The sequence below is a fragment of the Salmo salar genome, chromosome 10 (assembly GCF_965601325.2).
Source record: "Salmo salar chromosome 10, fSalSal1, whole genome shotgun sequence".
NCBI classification, from domain to species: Eukaryota; Metazoa; Chordata; class Actinopteri; order Salmoniformes; family Salmonidae; genus Salmo; species Salmo salar.
In genome coordinates, this window is record NC_138300.1 from 119,027,890 (window position 1) to 119,047,500 (window position 19,611).

Below are 19,611 nucleotides of genomic sequence, written 5' to 3' on the forward strand. Positions count from 1 at the left end.
TTCTAAAGATTCCAAGAATTTGATGAAGACAATCGGTTCTTTAACAAGCGCAAAATCTACTCGAAGTTGGGGCATCATTACCCTTCCAGCTGCTGCTAGACCGAAACGAAGACGCTACCTGCCACTGCTAATATGTTGAAGTAACCTAACTTTATACTTGAAGAGTGAGCGGCAGTCCTCACAGACCGTTAGTTACTTTGAAGACTGTGTGGCCTGTTACCTTTGAAGACACACACTATCCCTTTTTAAACTGGCTCATTTAAATCTAGATGGAAAAGTCATTTTGTTGTTTATCCATAACATTTGAAATGAATCTGCCTGATGTTTTTCTGGATTATTTGTCCATCTTCAATGAACTGGAGGGAAACGGTTGTTTAGTTCTTACAAATAATTTTTGAGAATGTGAGAATATCCTGGACATATGGCTCGTGAACACAGAAGGGAAGCCTGCCTTCCACTGCTTCAAACCAGAGACAGAGACGATATAAAATGGGCTTTCAGAAAAATAAAAACAAAAGATAAAATCAAAAGATTCAAGTTGAATTCATCTCAATAAAAGGTGATTTTTATATCATTTCTCAGTCATACATGTACATGATACATAGTTTCTTAGTTTATATATTTTTATCATTGTGCTAATTAAGTCTCTCTCTCTCTCTCTCTCTCTTTTTCTCAGGAAGATGTTGAGTGTTGTTTATTCTCATCCTTGGTGGTCAGTGCTGTACAGGGAGGTAGAAGGGATCCAGTCCTTTCTGCGTAGTATGTTGGAACATGTACAGGCCTCAATCTACAGACTCTTCCAGATCACAGTCCCTGATCTTAGCGTTGTCTCTGACCTCATCAAATGTATACGTCTTCAGTATCACTCCATTTCTGAAAACGGTTTGAAGCAGATCCTGGGGAAAGAAGAGCGGGAGAAAACATGACAACATTTTTTTTTATTTAACTGGGCAAATCAGTTAAGAACAAATTCTTATTTTCAATGACAGCCTACTAGGGAACAGTGGGTTAACTGCCTTGTTCAGGGGGAAGAACAACAGATTTTTAGATTGTCAGCTCAGGGATTTGATCCCACAACCTTTCGGTTACTGGCCCAACGCTCTAACCACTAGGCTACCTGCCGCCCCAATATGACTTTTAAACCACTCTATATTAGTCCCAATATTTATTTCTGTTCAAGCCTCAGAGAGTAATGAAAAGACATATCTATGGCTTTAGGACGACCACTTGTTTAAATTACTTACTGGACCGTATTCCTCCAGGGCCCCCTTCCCTTCTTCCAGTGTCACAAAGTCTCCTGTTGGTGTTCTGTGGAGCGACAGACGACCTTTCTTTGATCTTTTATTAGGGTCAGCAACAGGGTCCTTGAACACATTCAGCTGTAATCAAAAGAGCATAATACAACAGTAGTCACCAGATCACTTTCTGAGTCCAGATCACTTTCTCAGTCCAGATCACTTTCTGAGTCCAGAGTCAAAATGCAAGCCGAGATCTACCATTCAGATTTTTCTTCTTCTCTCTAGTCATGGTTTTAAAAGTTTAGAAATCTCCCAGTATTAAGTTTTCTGTGGCTTTCTTTTACGCCTGCTACGTTATTGCTGCCACGGTCATCTGAGCCATCTGATCTGTTGTGATTACATCATGTAGGTCTGATATCTGATCGAAGGTTAACTTTACAGTAATACAATTGGTCAACAACAGATTATGAATCCAAACAACTCAGATGTTACAAAGAGTCTTAAGATTCATTGTCTCTTTCTCTTAAGTGTTTCTGACCTGCACTGGTGAATATATACCTACAGTACACTCTGTCTGTCTGTCTGTCTGTCTGTCTGTCTGTCTGTCTGTCTGTCTGTCTGTCTGTCTGTCTGTCTGTCTGTCTGTCTGTCTGTCTGTCTGTCTGTCTGTCTGTCTGTCTGTCTGTCTCTCACAAACCAGGGTTTCTTCATCTCTCTCCCACTCTGACCATGTTTAGAATAATGTAATGCTTGTTAATGCTTTGTAACTTAAGCTCACGCCTTGTACAATGTTATCCTTCATTTTACAAAGTAATTAAATACACTTGTATTTAGAATTCCATTCTTATGACCATTCATTGAACTTAGTCAGCTAAATGTATAATACATGATTTAACGCTAGTGTTCTTGCACGTTGCCATCTATCTTATGGAGTCAGATCGTCCATGTTGATAGTCTAATTGCTTAGTGTTTATTACGGATCGCCATGTGACTGACGTATATATAACATGCTTACATATCAAATATTGCCCACTACAATAGTAATGAATTACAGTGTTATTACACAGGGATTAGAGCAGCTTTATATAAAGTATTAACAAAGACTTGGGCTCTTTCCCCAATTCATCTTTCCTCTCCTCCTCTCTCCTAGCCTCCTCGAAAAGTATTGGATGAGAAGGACCGAGGGGAGGGACCCTGGATCCTCTCCTCCAATGCTTTTTCGGAAGGAAGCAAGGAGAGAGGACACAAGGAATTGAGAACAGATGAATTGAGAAAGAGACATGAATTCACAACAATGTCCTCTCATGAAAATGACTGGACGGACGTTCACTGACTCACCCCCAGTCCGTTGGTCACCACAAAGCTACACTTGAAGCAGCAGCTGAGCAGGTCCCGGGTCAGTTTTTGGAGTAGTGCACCGCCCGACCCAAAGCCCACATTCTCTATACTCCACCTGTGTTTCTTCATCCCCGCCACGATCTGAAAACGACAGAACACCCGAGGGGTGAGTTCAAGGTTATTTTACTGAACCAAGCCCTACTAATGCTATTCATTTAAAAGCAGTGGATTCCATTTCAATCTTACCCGGAAAAGCCTGGAGTGGTTCAAAGCTTCCAACAAGTAAGTCACACAACGGATTCAACTAATCCTAGTCTCCAGTCAAGACTTTGATTAGTTGAATCAAGTGTGTGGCTGTCTGGTTACAATAAAACCTTAGAACAACAGATCAGATTGGACACCACTGGGTAAGAGGTTAAGAAGGTAGGAGGCTCAGGTAGGCGGGTGAGTACAGTGAACATACCTCCTGCAGAGTGTTGATGTCCACACCATCCCCCTGGATGACTCGGATGTAAGGGGGTAGCACCTTGTAACCTTTGCTGTTCTCTGTGGTGCAGAACTTCCTCCCTAAAATCTCCAACACCTTGGAATCAGCAAGATGGTGGGAGACATGTTCATAGTTCTACTATCTCTTTAATGATATGAATGTATTTATAATGAACTGTAGTCAGAAGACTAACATCATAATGTTCCTACACAGTGCCAGTGATACTACCAGTGATACTACCAGTGATACTGCCAGTGATACTGCCAGTGATACTGCCAGTGATACTGCCAGTGGTACTACCAGTGATACTACCAGTGATACTGCCAGTGATACTACCAGTGATACTACCAGTGATACTACCAGTGATACTGCCAGTGATACTACCAGTGATACTACCAGTGATACTGCCAGTGATACTACCAGTGATACTACCAGTGAGACTACCAGTGATACTGCCAGTGGTACTACCAGTGATACTGCCAGTGATACTACCAGTGATACTACCAGTGATACTGCCAGTGATACTACCAGTGATACTACCAGTGATACTACCAGTGAGACTGCCAGTGATACTACCAGTGATACTGCCAGTGATACTACCAGTGATACTACCAGTGATACTACCAGTGATACTACCAGTGATACTACCAGTGATACTGCCAGTGATACTACCAGTGATACTACCAGTGAGACTACCAGTGATACTGCCAGTGGTACTACCAGTGATACTGCCAGTGATACTACCAGTGATACTACCAGTGATACTGCCAGTGATACTACCAGTGATACTACCAGTGATACTACCAGTGAGACTGCCAGTGATACTACCAGTGATACTGCCAGTGATACTACCAGTGATACTACCAGTGATACTACCAGTGATACTACCAGTGAGACTGCCAGTGATACTGCCAGTGAGACTCATCCCCTTTCTCCATTAGAACCAGGGGGAAAAAACGAGGACAAAAAGAGAACTAAACAGAATCAGGACCGATGGTTCATCAATGTGTTTCCACCACCAATAAACTACTAACGCTAGGTGATGATTTATCTATCCTTCTTTACCTTGAGGACAGTATCTAATGGGTCTCCTGAGTCTGGCCTGATGACCAAGGGTGCGTCGGCGCTGCGGGACTCGATGAGGCTCCTGAGGTCCTCTCCCCATATCTTCTCACAGGCGTTGTAGATATCATAGCTGTCGCTGACGATGGACACGGGCACGTTGGGGAACTGCCTCACAATGTGCTCGAAGGCATCTCTCTCGTGGTCCTTACCCCAGGCGGTGATGGTGCTGGTAATAATATATTTATCCGTTGGTAAGCAATACAGTATATTTGGTAGAGCAAGAAATCACTTAAACCAAAGCGTGACTTAAATGGGTTTGAGAAACACAGAGGAACAGTAGTACAATACAAAACCCAGAAGAGGGAGCTAGATAGCATGCTTTGAAAATCATAGTGAGAGTAGATGAGTTCTCTGGAATGAATTAAAAAAGTTCAACTGACTTGTTGACGGCCATGTACATACAAAAATCAGTCAATTTCTACAGTGTGATTGCTTGCTTTAGCTCTAATCTGTGCTAACTGTGCTCTACCCGCTGTGTCTACCTGTGTCTCTCTGTTACCTGTGCTCTGCAGCTGGCACAGAGAAGCCTGGCACAGGGTCTTTGGTGCCGTAGTACTTCTTAATGACACAGATACCAGCCACCGTGTCTGTGCCTTTAAAGTTCACCAGGTGGGCAGATGCTCCGATGCCAGCAGTCTGAAACCAGACAAAAACATTACGTGACAGGAACAACTAAATAGTACGGCTGTGTACTAGTGGTGTATGTATAGAAGATGAGAAACTGAACAGGTTTTTTGATTACAAAGGGTGTGTTCGTAAATTCACTATGGAGTGCCAGAGTGTGCTCAGAATGCGCTCTGGGCGTTCGTAAACTCAGAGTGTTGTCAGATTGTCTATTAGTAAATTCAGAGTGTTGTCAGATTGTCCATTAGTAAATTCAGAGTGTTGTCAGATTGTCCATTAGTAAATTCAGAGTGTTTAGCTCTCGGAGCGTTCAGAGTGCACACTGGATGCTCTGGTCGAGGAGTAGGGCTGATCCGAGCGTTCTGACCTCACAACGGCTGTCAAGCACCCAAGCTAACTGGCTAACGTTGGCTAGCTTTCTAGCTACTTCCAGACACAAATGAGAGAACCTCACTCTGACCATTTTACTCTCCCTAGCAGAGCTGGTTAGGCTGTTTTCATGTTGTCTAGTGCGTCAGTGACTGTAACTGTGCTGCTGGCAACATTTAATAACGTTTTTGACTTATAACACCGGTCATATTCAATGGGTGTTGCGCGTTCAAAAATGAATCCGTTATTTTGGGGTGGCAGGTAGCCTAGTGGTTAGAGCGTTGGGCCAGTAACCGAAAGGTTGCTGGATCGAATCCCCGAGCTGACAATCTGTTGTAAAAATCTGCCGTTCTGCCCCTGAACAAGGCAATTAACCCATTGTTCCCCAGTAGGCCGTCATTGTAAATAAGAATTTGTTCTTAATTGACTTGCCTAGTTAAATAAAGGTTATATTTAAGATAAAATAAAATTCTGCGCTCTGAAATGGGAGTATATAGCGAGAGGGTATTTATGAACGCACCCAAAGTGTTGTTGAGAAGAGGAAGGTTTCCCAAACTTGGTTCTGGGGCCCCCCTTGGGTGAACTTTTTTTTTTCATTTTTTTTTTGTCCTAACACTACACAGCTGATTCAAATAATCAAAGCCCAGGACTAAGTTTGGGAAACCTTGGCGTAGAGTAGTGTTTCTCAAACTTTTACTTTGGGACCCCGAGACATTTTACAATTTAGTTTTAGCCCTGAATTAGCCCACCTGCCTTACCTAGTCAAGAGCTTGATGAATAGATCAAATACATGGAACAGCTGAGGAAAGGTTTGGGAAAGGGCCTTTGTTTGACCCCAGGTTGACCTGCTGCATTATGCTATCCATGTATGTTGTATGCACAGTATGATGAATCTAACACTATTATCATAATTATCATCCATTACAGTAAGTACCTCTTGAGATGAGACTCCCCTGTAGCCAAAGTCATGTAACTTATACTCCAGTTTGTCCAGGTTCCCTGATGTCTCCAGTAGATACCTGGCTAGGATCTTCTTCTGCTCTCTGGAGTTAGTAGCTACTGTGATGGGGTACCAGATCTGCACCAGGATTGTCTGTTAGGAAAAAGAAGAGAGGAGGTTAGTGGTGTAAACGGTCTGGTCGAGAATGAGAAGAAGAGAGGAGGTTAGTGGTGTAAACGGTCTGGTCGAGAAGGAGAAGAAGAGATGAGGTTAGTGGCTTCTGTGATGGGCTACCAGATCTGTACCAGTATGGTCTGAGAGAGGAAGAGAGGAAAGAGTTGGTGATGCTGGGGAAAGTAGTCTCTTTAGTACATCATGGACATGAATCAGCGCTACCTACTATACAACATGTAGAGATAAATACAAATCAAACACTTACAGGTGGACCATACTTGCGAACATAAGCAAGAATTTAAAATTAAACAAGTTCACACGCACAAAATCCATATCAACTAAATGAAATTGTTGATTTACTTGCATGTGACATAAATTGAAATTGTAGCTGGTCCTATCAGATAAAATGGCACAGATTAGCCCTTTGCTAACCTCACCAGGTGGCAGTGATTACATCCTGGCACAACTTCTGCAGCCAATTAAAATCGTAGACGTAGTTGGACGTGTCCTTAACATACCTCAATCCAACAGCACGTTCTGATCATCAAAGCAACTAGGCTATCACGTGTATTTGACTGACTGGTCAAATTGCTCTCTGTGTGAAGTGCATAGTCCATGTAATTGTCGCAGATTGTGGCAAGGGTTCGAATCTCAGATGAGCCCCCCCCCGAACTGAAATGTAGAAATGTGTGTGTTGGAAAGGGATGTAGCCTACAGCCAACAGCTTGAAAATGAAAAAGGAATTGAATTTCATCCTTGTACACAAACACACTGCTATTGCCTGCATTATTATAATAATCCACTTTGTCACATGCGTTTTGAATCGCGCATCAAGGACCGGCATTGAACAGTTTTTTCTTCAACAAAAAAGTTTGATGCGAGGTGGGCTCGAAATCACGGTTAAAAAACACTATATATAACGAATTTGAATTCGGAGGGCAGAAATTATTAAATATTAAAGCATTAGACCTCTCACTAAAGGCATCAGTCATTCAAAAGTTATACTTAAATCCGAAATGGTTCTCTAGTAAATTAGTAAGAATGTCTCACCACATGTTCAAGAATGACCTTTTTCCCTTTATTCAGATTACAACTGCTCACTTTCGGTTATTTGAAAATGAAATCATCTCCAAAATATCATTATTTTTTAACAAGCCTTAGAATGTTGGTTGCAATTTCAGTTTAATCCATCTGAAAAGACAGAACAAATAATACAACAAATATTGTGGCTAAACTCAACTATACTAACTGATTAAAAAAAACATATTTTTCAATAAATTTTAAAAAAGGCATCATTTTTGTAAATTATATCATAAATAGGACTGGTGGAGTTATGTCCCACATGCAGCTAACACAGACATATGGAAATGTCTGCTCTACCCAAAATTACAACCAACTAATTGCAGCATTACCATAATAACAGAAAAGGCAAGTAGAAAGGGGGAAAAAGCAAGGAACTTGTCAGTTGGCCCTGCATTAAAGACCATAAACGGTTAAAGAATATTGTGATAAATAAAAACATATACCAATTTAATTTAAGGACCAAAAAATTGACAGCTGTGCCATATAAATTGCAAAATAGTTGGGAAAAGATTTTCGATGAACCGATTCCATGGCACATGGTTTATGAATTGATACGCAAAACAACGCCGGATTCAAAACTTAACCTTTTTCAATTTCAATTATTATACAAAATTCTTGCAACCAATAGAATGTAATATATATTGGGGATACAAACTTTTGCTGTGAGGAGGCAGAATCAGTACATAATTTATTTTGGTACTGTCCATATGTAGCTCATTTTTGGTCACAGGTCCAGGAATGGCTGAAGAATTGCAACATTTACCTAGAACTAACACTGCAGATAGCAATACTGGGTGATTTCAAAAGTCATAGTCAATCAATCAATAATATAATAATTATTTTATCTTTAATTTACAATCTGTAGAAGCTATGAGAATAGAAAGGTTCAGTACTTTTGCAAAGCATCACAGCACAGTTGAAAAATATATGGCTGCTAGAAATCCAAAATGGAGGGTGGTAAGAGTTAGATGGCAGTGGTTGAATGGAGCTGAAGGGTGGGACTAATAACAACAATATAACCAATGTAAAACATACGAGGTCTGTAAAATGTATATAGGTTCAGAAATGTTGTGAAATAGCACAGTTACAAATAGAAATAAAACTGGATGGATATCAGAAATAGATGAAGGAATAAAAACAAACAAAATATAACTATTGTAAAATAGATTGTGTCTGTAAAATGTGTATAATATGTATAAACTGAAGGTAGAAGCCTAAGTGTAATTGTTTATTAGTTTACACCAATTGGGGGTGGGGTGGTAGGGTTTGCAGGGAATAATTTAAAAAAATTCAACAACAAAAAAGTGTGTATATGTATAAATGGGTATGTACACTACCGTTCAAAAGTTTGGGGTCACTTAGAAATGTCCTTGTTTTTGAAAGAAAAGCACATTTTTGGCCTTTAAAATAACATCACATTGATCAGAAATACAGTGTAGACATTGTTAATGTTGTAAATGACTATTGTAGCTGGAAACGGCTGATTTTCAATGGAATATCTACATAGGCGTACAGAGGCCCATTATCAGCAACCATCACTCCTGTGTTCCAATTAGCTAATCCAAGTGTATCATTTTAAAAGGCTAATTGATCATTAGAAAACCCTTTTGCAATTATGTTAGCACAGCTGAAAATTGTGGTGCTGATTAAAGAAGCAATAAATCTGGCCTTCTTTAGACTAGTTGAGTATCTGGAGCATCAGCATTTGTGGGTTCGATTACAGGCTCAAAATGTCCAGAAACAAGACCTTTCTTCTGAAACTCGTCAGTCTAGTCTTGTTCTGGCCCCAGTGCACAACCGAGCAAGAGGACAAGTAAATTAGAGTGTCTAGTTTGAGAAACAGACGCCTCACAAGTCCTCAACTAGCAGCTTTATTAAATAGTACCCGCAAAACACCAGTCTCAACGTCAACAGTGAAGAGGCGACTCTGGGATGCTGGCCTTCTATGCAGAGTTCCTCTGTCTAGTGTCTGTGTTCTTTTGCCCATCTTAATCTTTTATTTTTATTGGCCAGTCTGAGATATGGCTTTTTCTTTGTAACTCTGCATAGAAGGCCAGCATCCCGGAGTGTAAGTATGTATGTATGTATATGGGTACATATATTTACCCCAAAAATATATGGGGGATTGGAAATGGGGGTCGGTAGACCTTGTGAATGTTGACCGGTTTAAAGGTCTTACTCACATCGGCTGCGGAGAGCGTGATCACACAGTCTTCCGGAACAGCTGGTGCTCTCATGCATGTTTCAGTGTTATTCGCCTTGAAGCGAGCATAGAAGTAGTTTTGCTTGTCTGGTAGGCTCGTGTCACTGGGCAGCTCTCGGCTGTGCTTCCCTTTGTAGTCTGTAATGATTTGCAAGCCCTGCCACATCTGACGAGCGTCAGAGCCGGTGTAGTAGGATTCAATCTTAGTCCTGTATTGACGCTTTGCCTGTTTGATGGTTCGTCGGAGGGCATAGCGGGATTTCTTATAAACTTCTGGGTTAGAGTCCCGCTCCTTGAAAGCGGCAGCTCTAGCCTTTAGCTCAGTGCGGATGATGCCTGTTATCCATGGCTTCTGGTTGGGGTATGTACGTGCGGTCACTGTGGGGACGACGTCATCGATGCACTTATTGATGAAGCCTATGACTGTTGTGGTGTACTCCTCAATGCCATCGGAGGAATCCCGGAACATATTCCAGTCTGTGCTAGCAAAACAGTCCTGTAGCTTAGCATCTGCTTCCTCTGACCACTTTTTTTTATTGATCTAGTCACTGGTGCTTCCTGCTTCAAGTAGCCTAGTAAAGGATGCATCAGTGCAATATTGCCACAAAACATTTTGTTACAGACCAATGCTAAACCTTGAATTTGTAGGTTAAAAATATTTTAAGAAATGCCATTGGTTGGTGGATTTAAAATCTAATATCATTGATAGGCTGAAGCAGAAGTTGTGCTAGGATGTAATCACTGTCACTTAGTGAGGTTACATGCAAGTAAATCATCTATTTTAATAGGTGGATACTTTAAATGCGTGCTTATGTTTGAAGTATGGCCCCAGGCTCTTTTGTAAACCTTGCATCTTATTGTTGATATTTATTAAGGAGCCTCTGCCCTGACACTTTCTACCACGAGCAAGATATAAATACACAACAATGCACTAAGCATCTGTCCAAATGAAGTTGTTTCCTAAGGACATGTGTCAGATATAAAAATAGTGCTGAAGCATGTCTCAAAGATGCTATGGTAATGTCATAGTGAAAAAGGGGGTTGGGCACCGATTAGAGGCCTAATCCCAGATCTGTTTGTGCCCTCTTGCCAACTCCTATGGTCACTGTCGCATGAGGAGTTGGCAAGACAGCAAAGACAGATCTGGGACCAGGCTAAGAAGCCATATAAAATGAAATTCAATTCAAAGGGCTTTAACGGCATGGGAAACATATGTTAACGTTGCCAAAGCAAGTGAAATAGATAATAAACAAAAGTGAAATAAACAATCAAACATTTCTAACTAACCTCTACCCAGTTGGTGAGCCAGTAGCATTCTGGGTCAGTACTCTCCACGGTGAAGAGGACATTACCCCTGGGGATCACACTACCCTCAGGAACAGCCTTGATTTCAATGGGCAGATGGCCGTCATACTTCTGAAACACAAAAACTCAGGGATCCGTACTGTAGCATGATTAGACCGCAGAACATTAGATGGTTTTGGGTTATGATAGAGTATGAACATTTATAAGCAGAGTCCTTCATTTAAAAAATGTTTTTAAATCTAAACTATTAACAAAAATATTACATGTAGCTCCTTTAGCATGCAATACACACAAAAAACCCTCTGCTGCCCTTGTACCTCCAGTATGTACTCCCAGCCCTTTTCGTTGAACACATCATCCTGAAAGTGTTCACGGTAAACTTCCTTTGCTTCTGTGATCTTCTGTGGAGTCACCACTTTCCCTGGGAAGGTGAGAGATGACAGATACAGGCGGTCGACACATGAAGGATGTGGGAAAGATGGAAAACGTGTAATTGTGAGAGGAAGCTGGGACCAAATGTTTTTAAAGTTAAGAATAAGACAGTATAAATTGTAAAAGTGGTGTACTAGGTGTGTACTTGGTGTGTACTAGTGTTGCACTAGGTGTGTACTAGGTTTGTACTAGTGGCGTTCTAATGACGTTCTAGTGACGTTCTAATGGCGTTCTAGTGGCATTCTAGTGACGTTCTAATGGCGTTCTAGTGACGTTCTAATGGCGTTCTAATGGTGTTCTAGTGACGTTCTAATGACGTTCTAGTGACGTTCTAATGGCGTTCTAGTGGCGTTCTAATGGCGTTCTAGTTTCGTTCTAATGGCATTCTAGTGGTGTTCTAGTGGCGTTCTAGTGGCGTTCTAATGGCGTTCTAGTTTCGTTCTAATGGCGTTCTAGTGGCGTTCTAGGTGCTGCTCTTTTTCATGGTCCTTCGAGCCGAATGGTCAATTTAGTAATAATAAGAATGATATTTGTCTTACCTTTCAGATACTTATGAAGGATATACTGAAGTCCATAAAATACAGTTTTATCATATTTCACTTTCTGAATCTTAGTGGATTCGGTTTTCTTTGCCCGACACTCAAAGTAGGAGTAAACCTTGCTGGTGTTGGGAGGGTACTGCTTGTAATGTGTGACCTGAAATTAGATTATAGAAATACATTTAATGACAATTATAAGCTGGGTGGTTCGAGCACTGAATACTGATTGGTTGACAGACGTGGTATATCAGACCGTATACCACGTATATGACAAAACACTGCTCTGATTACGTTGGTAAACAGTTTATAATAGCAATAAGGCACCTCTGGGGTTTGTGGTATATGGCCGATATACCATGGCCAAGGGCTGTATCCAGGCACTCCACGTTGCGTCGTGCATAAGAACTATCCCTTAGCCGTGCTATATTGGCCACATACCACACCCCCTCGGGCCTTATTACTTAATAATACCACAGCGTTGTTGAATACTCATTTCTGATTGGCTAGAAAAGCATTCTAGAATGGACATTAAAACCAGATAACAGGACAGTTGGAAAATATATTGGGACACCTTGCAATCATGACGCAATATGCACCTACACATGCAGACCATACTTGCTACAAAGTTACAGAAAGCTGAACCAACAACCACACAAACTGAAATAGGATACATTGTAAACACAGGTCCAATGATGAAAAACGTAGTTGCTAGCTAGCAATTCATTAGTTCTTTTTGCAGGGACTGGAGCATCTGATGACCTGAGTGATGAGTGACGAACATGAATTTCTCCAGTCCCTACTGTAGTCATGACACAAGTGGCGCTATGCTGTCAAATCCTCCCACATGAAATGTCTAGTTTGACCAGCTCTTTTCAGTGACTGATATTGTTTTAATTCGATTGTCATATTGGCACGTTTTGCCATCAACAAACTATTTAACTAGCTTGTAGCCTAGTGTTTGATATGCAATATGATTTCCTCGTAATAAACAGTGTCGACGAGTGTCCTGACGAGAAGGCACTATACCAGGCAAAATTGGGCATCATCCGCTCATTATTATGGATGAATCCAAATGAATGTCAATAGAAAACAGCTTAAACAAATGCAAATGCAGCTCCAGTGCTGTTATTCTGGCTGCAGAGGTCGTGACTGTGTTGGCTAGCTAGCAAGCAAGGGATAAGAACGTTGGGAACATATAAAATGAACAACTAGGTTAAATATGGGGCTCCCGAGTGGCGCAGCGGTCTAAGACACTGCATCTCAGTGCTAGAGGCGTCATTGCAGTCCCGGGTTCCAATCCAGGCTGTATCTGGAGCTGATTGACAGTCCCGTAGGGTAGGACACAATTGGCCGGGGTAGGCCGTCATTGTAAATAAGAATTTGTTCTTAACGGACTTGCCTAGTTAAATGAAATCGAACGAACGACTGGGTTGCATCTCTATCGATGAAAAGTATGATTTAGCTTAGAAAAATACAACAACAAAAAATATTAGATAACTGTGGTATAAGCGGGATAAACACCTCCGTTCTGTACATTACCTTGGAAAAATGTACTCTGCAAAGGGACGAGGCGGACGTCATCCATCATTTCCAAGGTAATGTACAAAACGTCAGCGTTTATCCCTTACTAATTTGACAATACTGAAACTTCATGGTCTCACACCCACTTAACATTAAGTGTCCCTCCAACCTGCTTTACATTCTGTAGAAATCTACAGTCAGAAGAAAACATGCAGATATCTGTACAGGTGTATAATAAACAGGAAGCAGATAAGTAATATTTGCTCCCCTTACTGTACTCCCTGTTCACCTACGACTGCATGGCCAGGCACGACTCCAACACCATCATTAAGTTTAATGACGACACAACAGTGGTAGGCCTGATCACCGACAATGACGAGACAGCCTATAGGGAGGAGGTCAGAGACCTGGCCGGGTGGTGCCAGAATAACAACCTCTCCCTCAACGTAACCAAGACTAAGGAGATGATTGTGGACTACAGGAAAAGGAGCACCGAGCACGTCCACATTCTCATTGACGGGGCTGTAGTGGAGCAGGTTGAGAGCTTCAAATTCCTTGGTGTCCACATCAACAACAAATTAGAATGGTCCAAACACACCAAGACAGTCATGAAGAGGGCACGACAAAGCCTATTCCCCCTCAGGAAACTAAAAAGATTTGGCATGGGTCCTGAGATCCTCAAAAGGTTCTACAGCTGCAACATCAAGAGCATCCTGACCGGTTGCATCACTGCCTGGTACGGTAAGTGCTCGGCCTCCGACCGCAAGGCACTTCAGAGGGTAGTGCGTACGGCCCAGTACATCACTGGGGCAAAGCTGCCTGCCATCCAGGACCTCTACACCAGGCAGTGTCAGGGGAAAGCCCTAAAACTTGTCAAAGACCCCAGCCACCCCAGTCATAGACTGTTCTCTCTACTAGCGCATGGCAAGCGGTACCGGAGTGCCAAGTCTAGGACAAAAAGGCTTCTCAACAGTTTTTAGCCCCAAGCCATAAGACTCCTGACCAGGTAACCAAATGGTTATTACCCGGACTATTTGCATTGTGTGCCCCACCCTCTTTTTACGCTGCTGCTACTCTCTGTTTATCATATATGCATAGTCACTTTAACTATACATTCATGTACATACTACCTCAATTGGCCCGACCAACCAGTGCTCCCACACATTGGCTAACCGGGCTATCTGCATTGTGTCCCGCCACCCACCAACCCCTCTTTTACGCTACTGCTACTCTCTGTTCATCATATATGCATAGTCACATTAACCATACCTACATGTACATACTACCTCAATCAGCCTGACTAACCGCTGTCTGTATATAGCCTCGCTACTCTTATTTTCAAATGTCTTTTTACTGTTGTTTTATTTCTTTACTTACCTACACACATACTTTTTCACACGATTGGTTAGAGCCTGTAAGTAAGCATTTCACTGTAAGGTCTACACCTGTTGTATTCGGCACACGTGACAAATATACTTTGATTTGATTTGATTGTTTGGGGACTTGGGGTCATCAAAAACCTGCAGTTTCCAGCAGGTGTATACAATTTTCTCCTTTGCCCAGGAGAAAAATAACTTTACTGTTGGTTAAATAAACCGACCGAGATTATGTTATATTTGTTTTATTAAATAACCATCCCACTCTTCCTCTGCATGCTCTGTGCTAGTGACCTTTGGTATCACTGGCAGCAACTGTCCTACCCTTCTCGTCACCCTGATGAATTTAAACTCTAAATGTCACCCAGTTATACCCTGTCTCTGACCTACTCTGCTCCTGCTCTGTGGGACCTGACTGAGTACTGTCAAAACAAAAGCATAAACAAATGCAAGACAGGAACTAAAAACTATTGACAACATGACCATTCTTGTTGGTGAAGTCTTTGTGATAGTACAGATGTAGGCTCTTAATTTGATCACCCAGTTGTTGCAGGAAATTTGGAAATGCAAACTTGTAGTGTATATTCAATGTTTAAAAAGGCTTCTAAAGGCTTGTAATTTCCACTTGAAAAATTCAGACTTGATTTGCCCTAACTAAAAATGTATCAACCCCTACTAAATTGTCCATTAACTATAATCCACACAATAATTCACATTTCCTGTTGCTGCAGGATTATTTTCCTGCTGTGAGAAAATAATTAATATCATACACCTGTATGCCAAACAAACTGTCTGCATGCTATTTATAATATATGCAGCATAATGCCAAGGTAATCAAAGAGGTGTTCTGTCCAAAGCTACTTGTTTCTGACCATCAGCTCCAAAAGCAACAGCATTTATTCTAAATGAGGTGAACTGTGGAGACCATTGTGTTCACTTCTTAAAGGAGAAGTTTCCTTTTTTACAATCCAATTATGTTTTTTTTGTTATAGAAAGGCCCAGACACCTTTTTTGTGATTTGAAATGTTTTTAAGAAACTTACCGCAAACAGCAAATCACTTCCTCATCCTTGTTGTGTAGTGTGGGGACCCCACGAAAAACATGCTCCAAAACACCCAAATACGTCCTTTTAGAAACGGCAAGGTCTTTAGATGTTGTACACATGAAATTGTGTAATTCCGAACTTTATCCGCAATGTTATATTCCCTTTTGCCCAACACGTTTCCCCTATCCAGATGTTCCATTCTCAGTGTAGCCTGCTGCTACAGGTAACTGCCAAAATAACGGAAACAACTATATAAAGTGTCTTAATAGCACGTTGGGCCACAACAAGCCGTCAGAACAGCTTCAATGTGCTTCCTGTGTGAAAGCACTCCATACTTTCAATATACTTTGTATCCTTCATTTACTCAAGTGTTTCCTTTATTTTGGTAGAAATATAAAAGAAGAATGGACGGAGAGGTATCGCTCGTGTCTAAACAAAATGGAATATAACGTTGCGGATAAAGTTGGGAACGACAAAATGTCTGCATCACTAACACTGAGAGCTTTGCCGTTTCTAAAATGACGTTGGTTGTTTTTGGAGCCTTTGTTCATGTTTTTTTTTTGCAGAGGCCCCAACACTACACAACGAGGATGAGGAATTGATTTGCTGTCTGGACACTTCTCCTTTAATCCCTTTAAAAAGTATAAGAGCTTGTTTCAGTCGTCACAGTAGTTTCAGTTTGAGTAGTTTATATTAATAAGTCTGTTGCCAAGCCAACTTCTATCTGACGGGCATCAATAAAAAGTGATTGTTTTGGAAATAAACTTCTCATTAAGGCACTCCCAGTTTATAACATCTGTGGCAGCTCTAAAACAGAACAACTCGACAGTACTGTCAGCATATCAGGCCTTGAAATCCAAGGGCAGATTAAATCCTTGTCCTCAAATGGCAACAAGTCTAAACGGATATTGAAGAATCTATCTGAGCATATCGACTATAACGATTATAGCCAACATCAGGTCATACCAATGTATCACCATCTCTATAAGCTATGTAGCTGGGTGTGGTTCCTGCTAGTACTGTGATTTAGTACAAGGATACACTGTAACAAGGTGCATCGGCAGCCAGATCCTTTACTTTAATATGGCATACAGTTGTGTAAAGTACTTAAGTAAAAAATACTTGAAAGTACTACTTAGGTATTTTTGGGGGGTATCTGTACTTTACTATTTATATTTTTGACAACTTTTACTTTTACTTCACTACATTTCCTAAAGGAAATTATGTACTTTTTACTCCATATATTTTCCCCTGACAACCAAAAGTATGCGTTACATTTTGAATGCTTAGTAGGACAGGAAAATGGTCTAATTCACACACTTATCAAGAGAACATCCCTGGTCGTCCCTACTGCCTCTGATCTGGAGGACTCACTAAACAGAGAACATCCCTGGTCGTCCCTACTGCCTCTGATCTGGAGGACTCACTAAACAGAGAACATCCCTGGTCATCCCTACTGCCTCTGATCTGGAGGACTCACTAAACAGAGAACATCCCTGGTCATCCCTACTGCCTCTGATCTAGAACATCCCTGGTCATCCCTACTGCCTCTGATCTGGAGGACTCACTAAACAGAGAACATCCCTGGTCATCTCTACTGCCTCTGATCTGGAGGACTCACTAAACAGAGAACATCCCTGGTTATCCCTACTGCCTCTGATCTGGAGGACTTACTAAACAGAGAACATCCCTGGTCATCCCTACTGCCTCTGATCTGGAGGACTCACTAAACAGAGAACATCCCTGGTCATCTCTACTGCCTCTGATCTGGAGGACTCACTAAACAGAGAACATCCCTGGTCATCCTTACTGCCTCTGATCTGGAGGACTCACTAAACAGAGAACATCCCTGGTCATCTCTACTGCCTCTGATCTGGAGGACTCACTAAACAGAGAACATCCCTGGTCATCCCTACTGCCTCTGATCTGGAGGACTCACTAAACAGAGAACATCCCTGGTCATCCCTACTGCCTCTGATCTGGAGGACTCACTAAACAGAGAACATCCCTGGTCATCCCTACTGCCTCTGATCTGGAGGACTCACTAAACAGAGAACATCCCTGGTCATCCCTACTGCCTCTGATCTGGAGGACTCACTAAACAGAGAACATCCCTGGTCATCTCTACTGCCTCTGATCTGGAGGACTCACTAAACAGAGATTATCCCTGGTCATCTCTACTGCCTCTGATCTGGAGGACTCACTAAACAGAGAACATCCCTGGTCATCCCTACTGCCTCTGATCTGGAGGACTCACTAAACAGAGAACATCCCTGGTCATCTCTACTGCCTCTGATCTGGAGGACTCACTAAACACATGATTCATTTGTAAATTATGTCTACGTGCCTGCCCCAGCTATCCGTAAAAAAAAGGAAAATGTAAATGCCGTCTGGTTTGCTTAATTTAAGGAATTTGAAATGATTTATACTTTTACTTTTGATACTTAAGTATATATTAACAATAACATTTACTTTTGATAATTAAGTCTATTTAAAACCAAATGCTTTTAGAATTTTACTCAAGTAGTATTTCACTGGGTGACATTTACTTGAGTCATTTTCTATTAAGGTATCTTTACCTTTACTTTCCACCACTGATGACATTAATTCAACGTACTACGGCCACTATGTTAAAAGACATGGCAAGAAAAACACTAAAGAATATATTTTTTAAACACACAGATAAAATGTTGATCTGGGCTGGGTTCAATGGTTTATTACAGCTTGTAATGTTCATGTTTCACTGTAAACAGAAAGCTATAGGAATTACTTTCATTTTCATTTCTGATGAAGAGATACCATTATTCTAACTTTCAATATAATGGGCTCTTAGAATATTATTCCGACTTCAGGTGACCATAGAAGGCGACCATAGAACTCAGATATAATACTGTAGCTATTGTAACGTTATAACAAAAAATAATGTATGTTTATCATAGACGATTTGGCTTAGCTGGGTGTTCTTGCATTATACCTTCAAATATATTACAATCAATTAGAACCACCACACACTTAAGACATCATTTCACGAGACATAGTCCTAGATATACTACTGTCGCTAACTAGTGCGTAAACCCAGTGTATAATGTCACTCGCCTTGTATGAATCGGTAGCCAGCAGGAAATTGAAGTCTCCGTGCTCCATGTTCCCCTCGTGATTGTAAAATCTGATTGCTGAAGGGCGGGGACACTCAGCCACGCGCTGTCGGATCTAAAGTACAAACAGAGATGAAGAGGCGAAGCGAGAGGCTTGACTCCGCCTGAAATCTGTCCGCGCTAAAATAAACATTAGGCATACCAAGTGACGAGTTATTGTATTGGGGGCAATGAGAGATAGTCGAATTTGGTCAAACTAAAAGTGGATTTCTAGTTTGATAGGTGAGGCTTATTTGATCGAATATTAAGTTCCATAACGCCTAGGTTTCGAATGTACTGAGTTGTGACCCGTTGTTCACATGCGTATCTGCCCTCTCATTGGCAAAACATTTCCCACCTGATTTCCCCTCCTCCCGGCCTTCCTTTCGCCTTTGCAGATATCTATTTCCATTGTTAGAGCGGTCCGTCGACCATCTTGTCAATATAATAGATACTCTTTGGTACAACACGGTACAAATACATGGAGGTAAACTATGTACTTAGGAATGGTGGGGACACACGGAACAAGGATTCTTGCCTATTATCCAGGCTGGCCTCAGAGCCATATGTAAGATATTGTACTTATTGTGTCCCTTTGTTTTTGTCACATAATGCTAAGGACATACAGTGGCGACCCGTCATTCAGGGCAGGCGGGGCAGAGCTAAATATAGATATAT

At 41.4% G+C, this 19,611-nt stretch overlaps 1 protein-coding gene across 1 annotated transcript; it reads right to left on the bottom strand.

The window, feature by feature from the left end:
• Nucleotides 1-543: 543 nt before the first annotated feature.
• On the bottom strand, nt 544-19,091 carry LOC106561705 (nicotinamide phosphoribosyltransferase). The gene is made up of 11 exons (XM_014125919.3): nt 18,896-19,091; nt 11,858-12,014; nt 11,204-11,307; nt 10,869-10,997; nt 6,116-6,274; nt 4,688-4,824; nt 4,129-4,354; nt 3,040-3,159; nt 2,577-2,717; nt 1,245-1,379; nt 544-896 (listed from the first exon to the last, which is right to left on the bottom strand). The coding sequence occupies exons 1-11, from the start codon at nt 18,941-18,943 to the stop codon at nt 783-785; spliced, it is 1,470 nt and encodes a 489-aa protein (XP_013981394.1). The 5' UTR covers nt 18,944-19,091; the 3' UTR covers nt 544-782.
• Between the last annotated feature and the right edge of the window lie 520 nt (nt 19,092-19,611).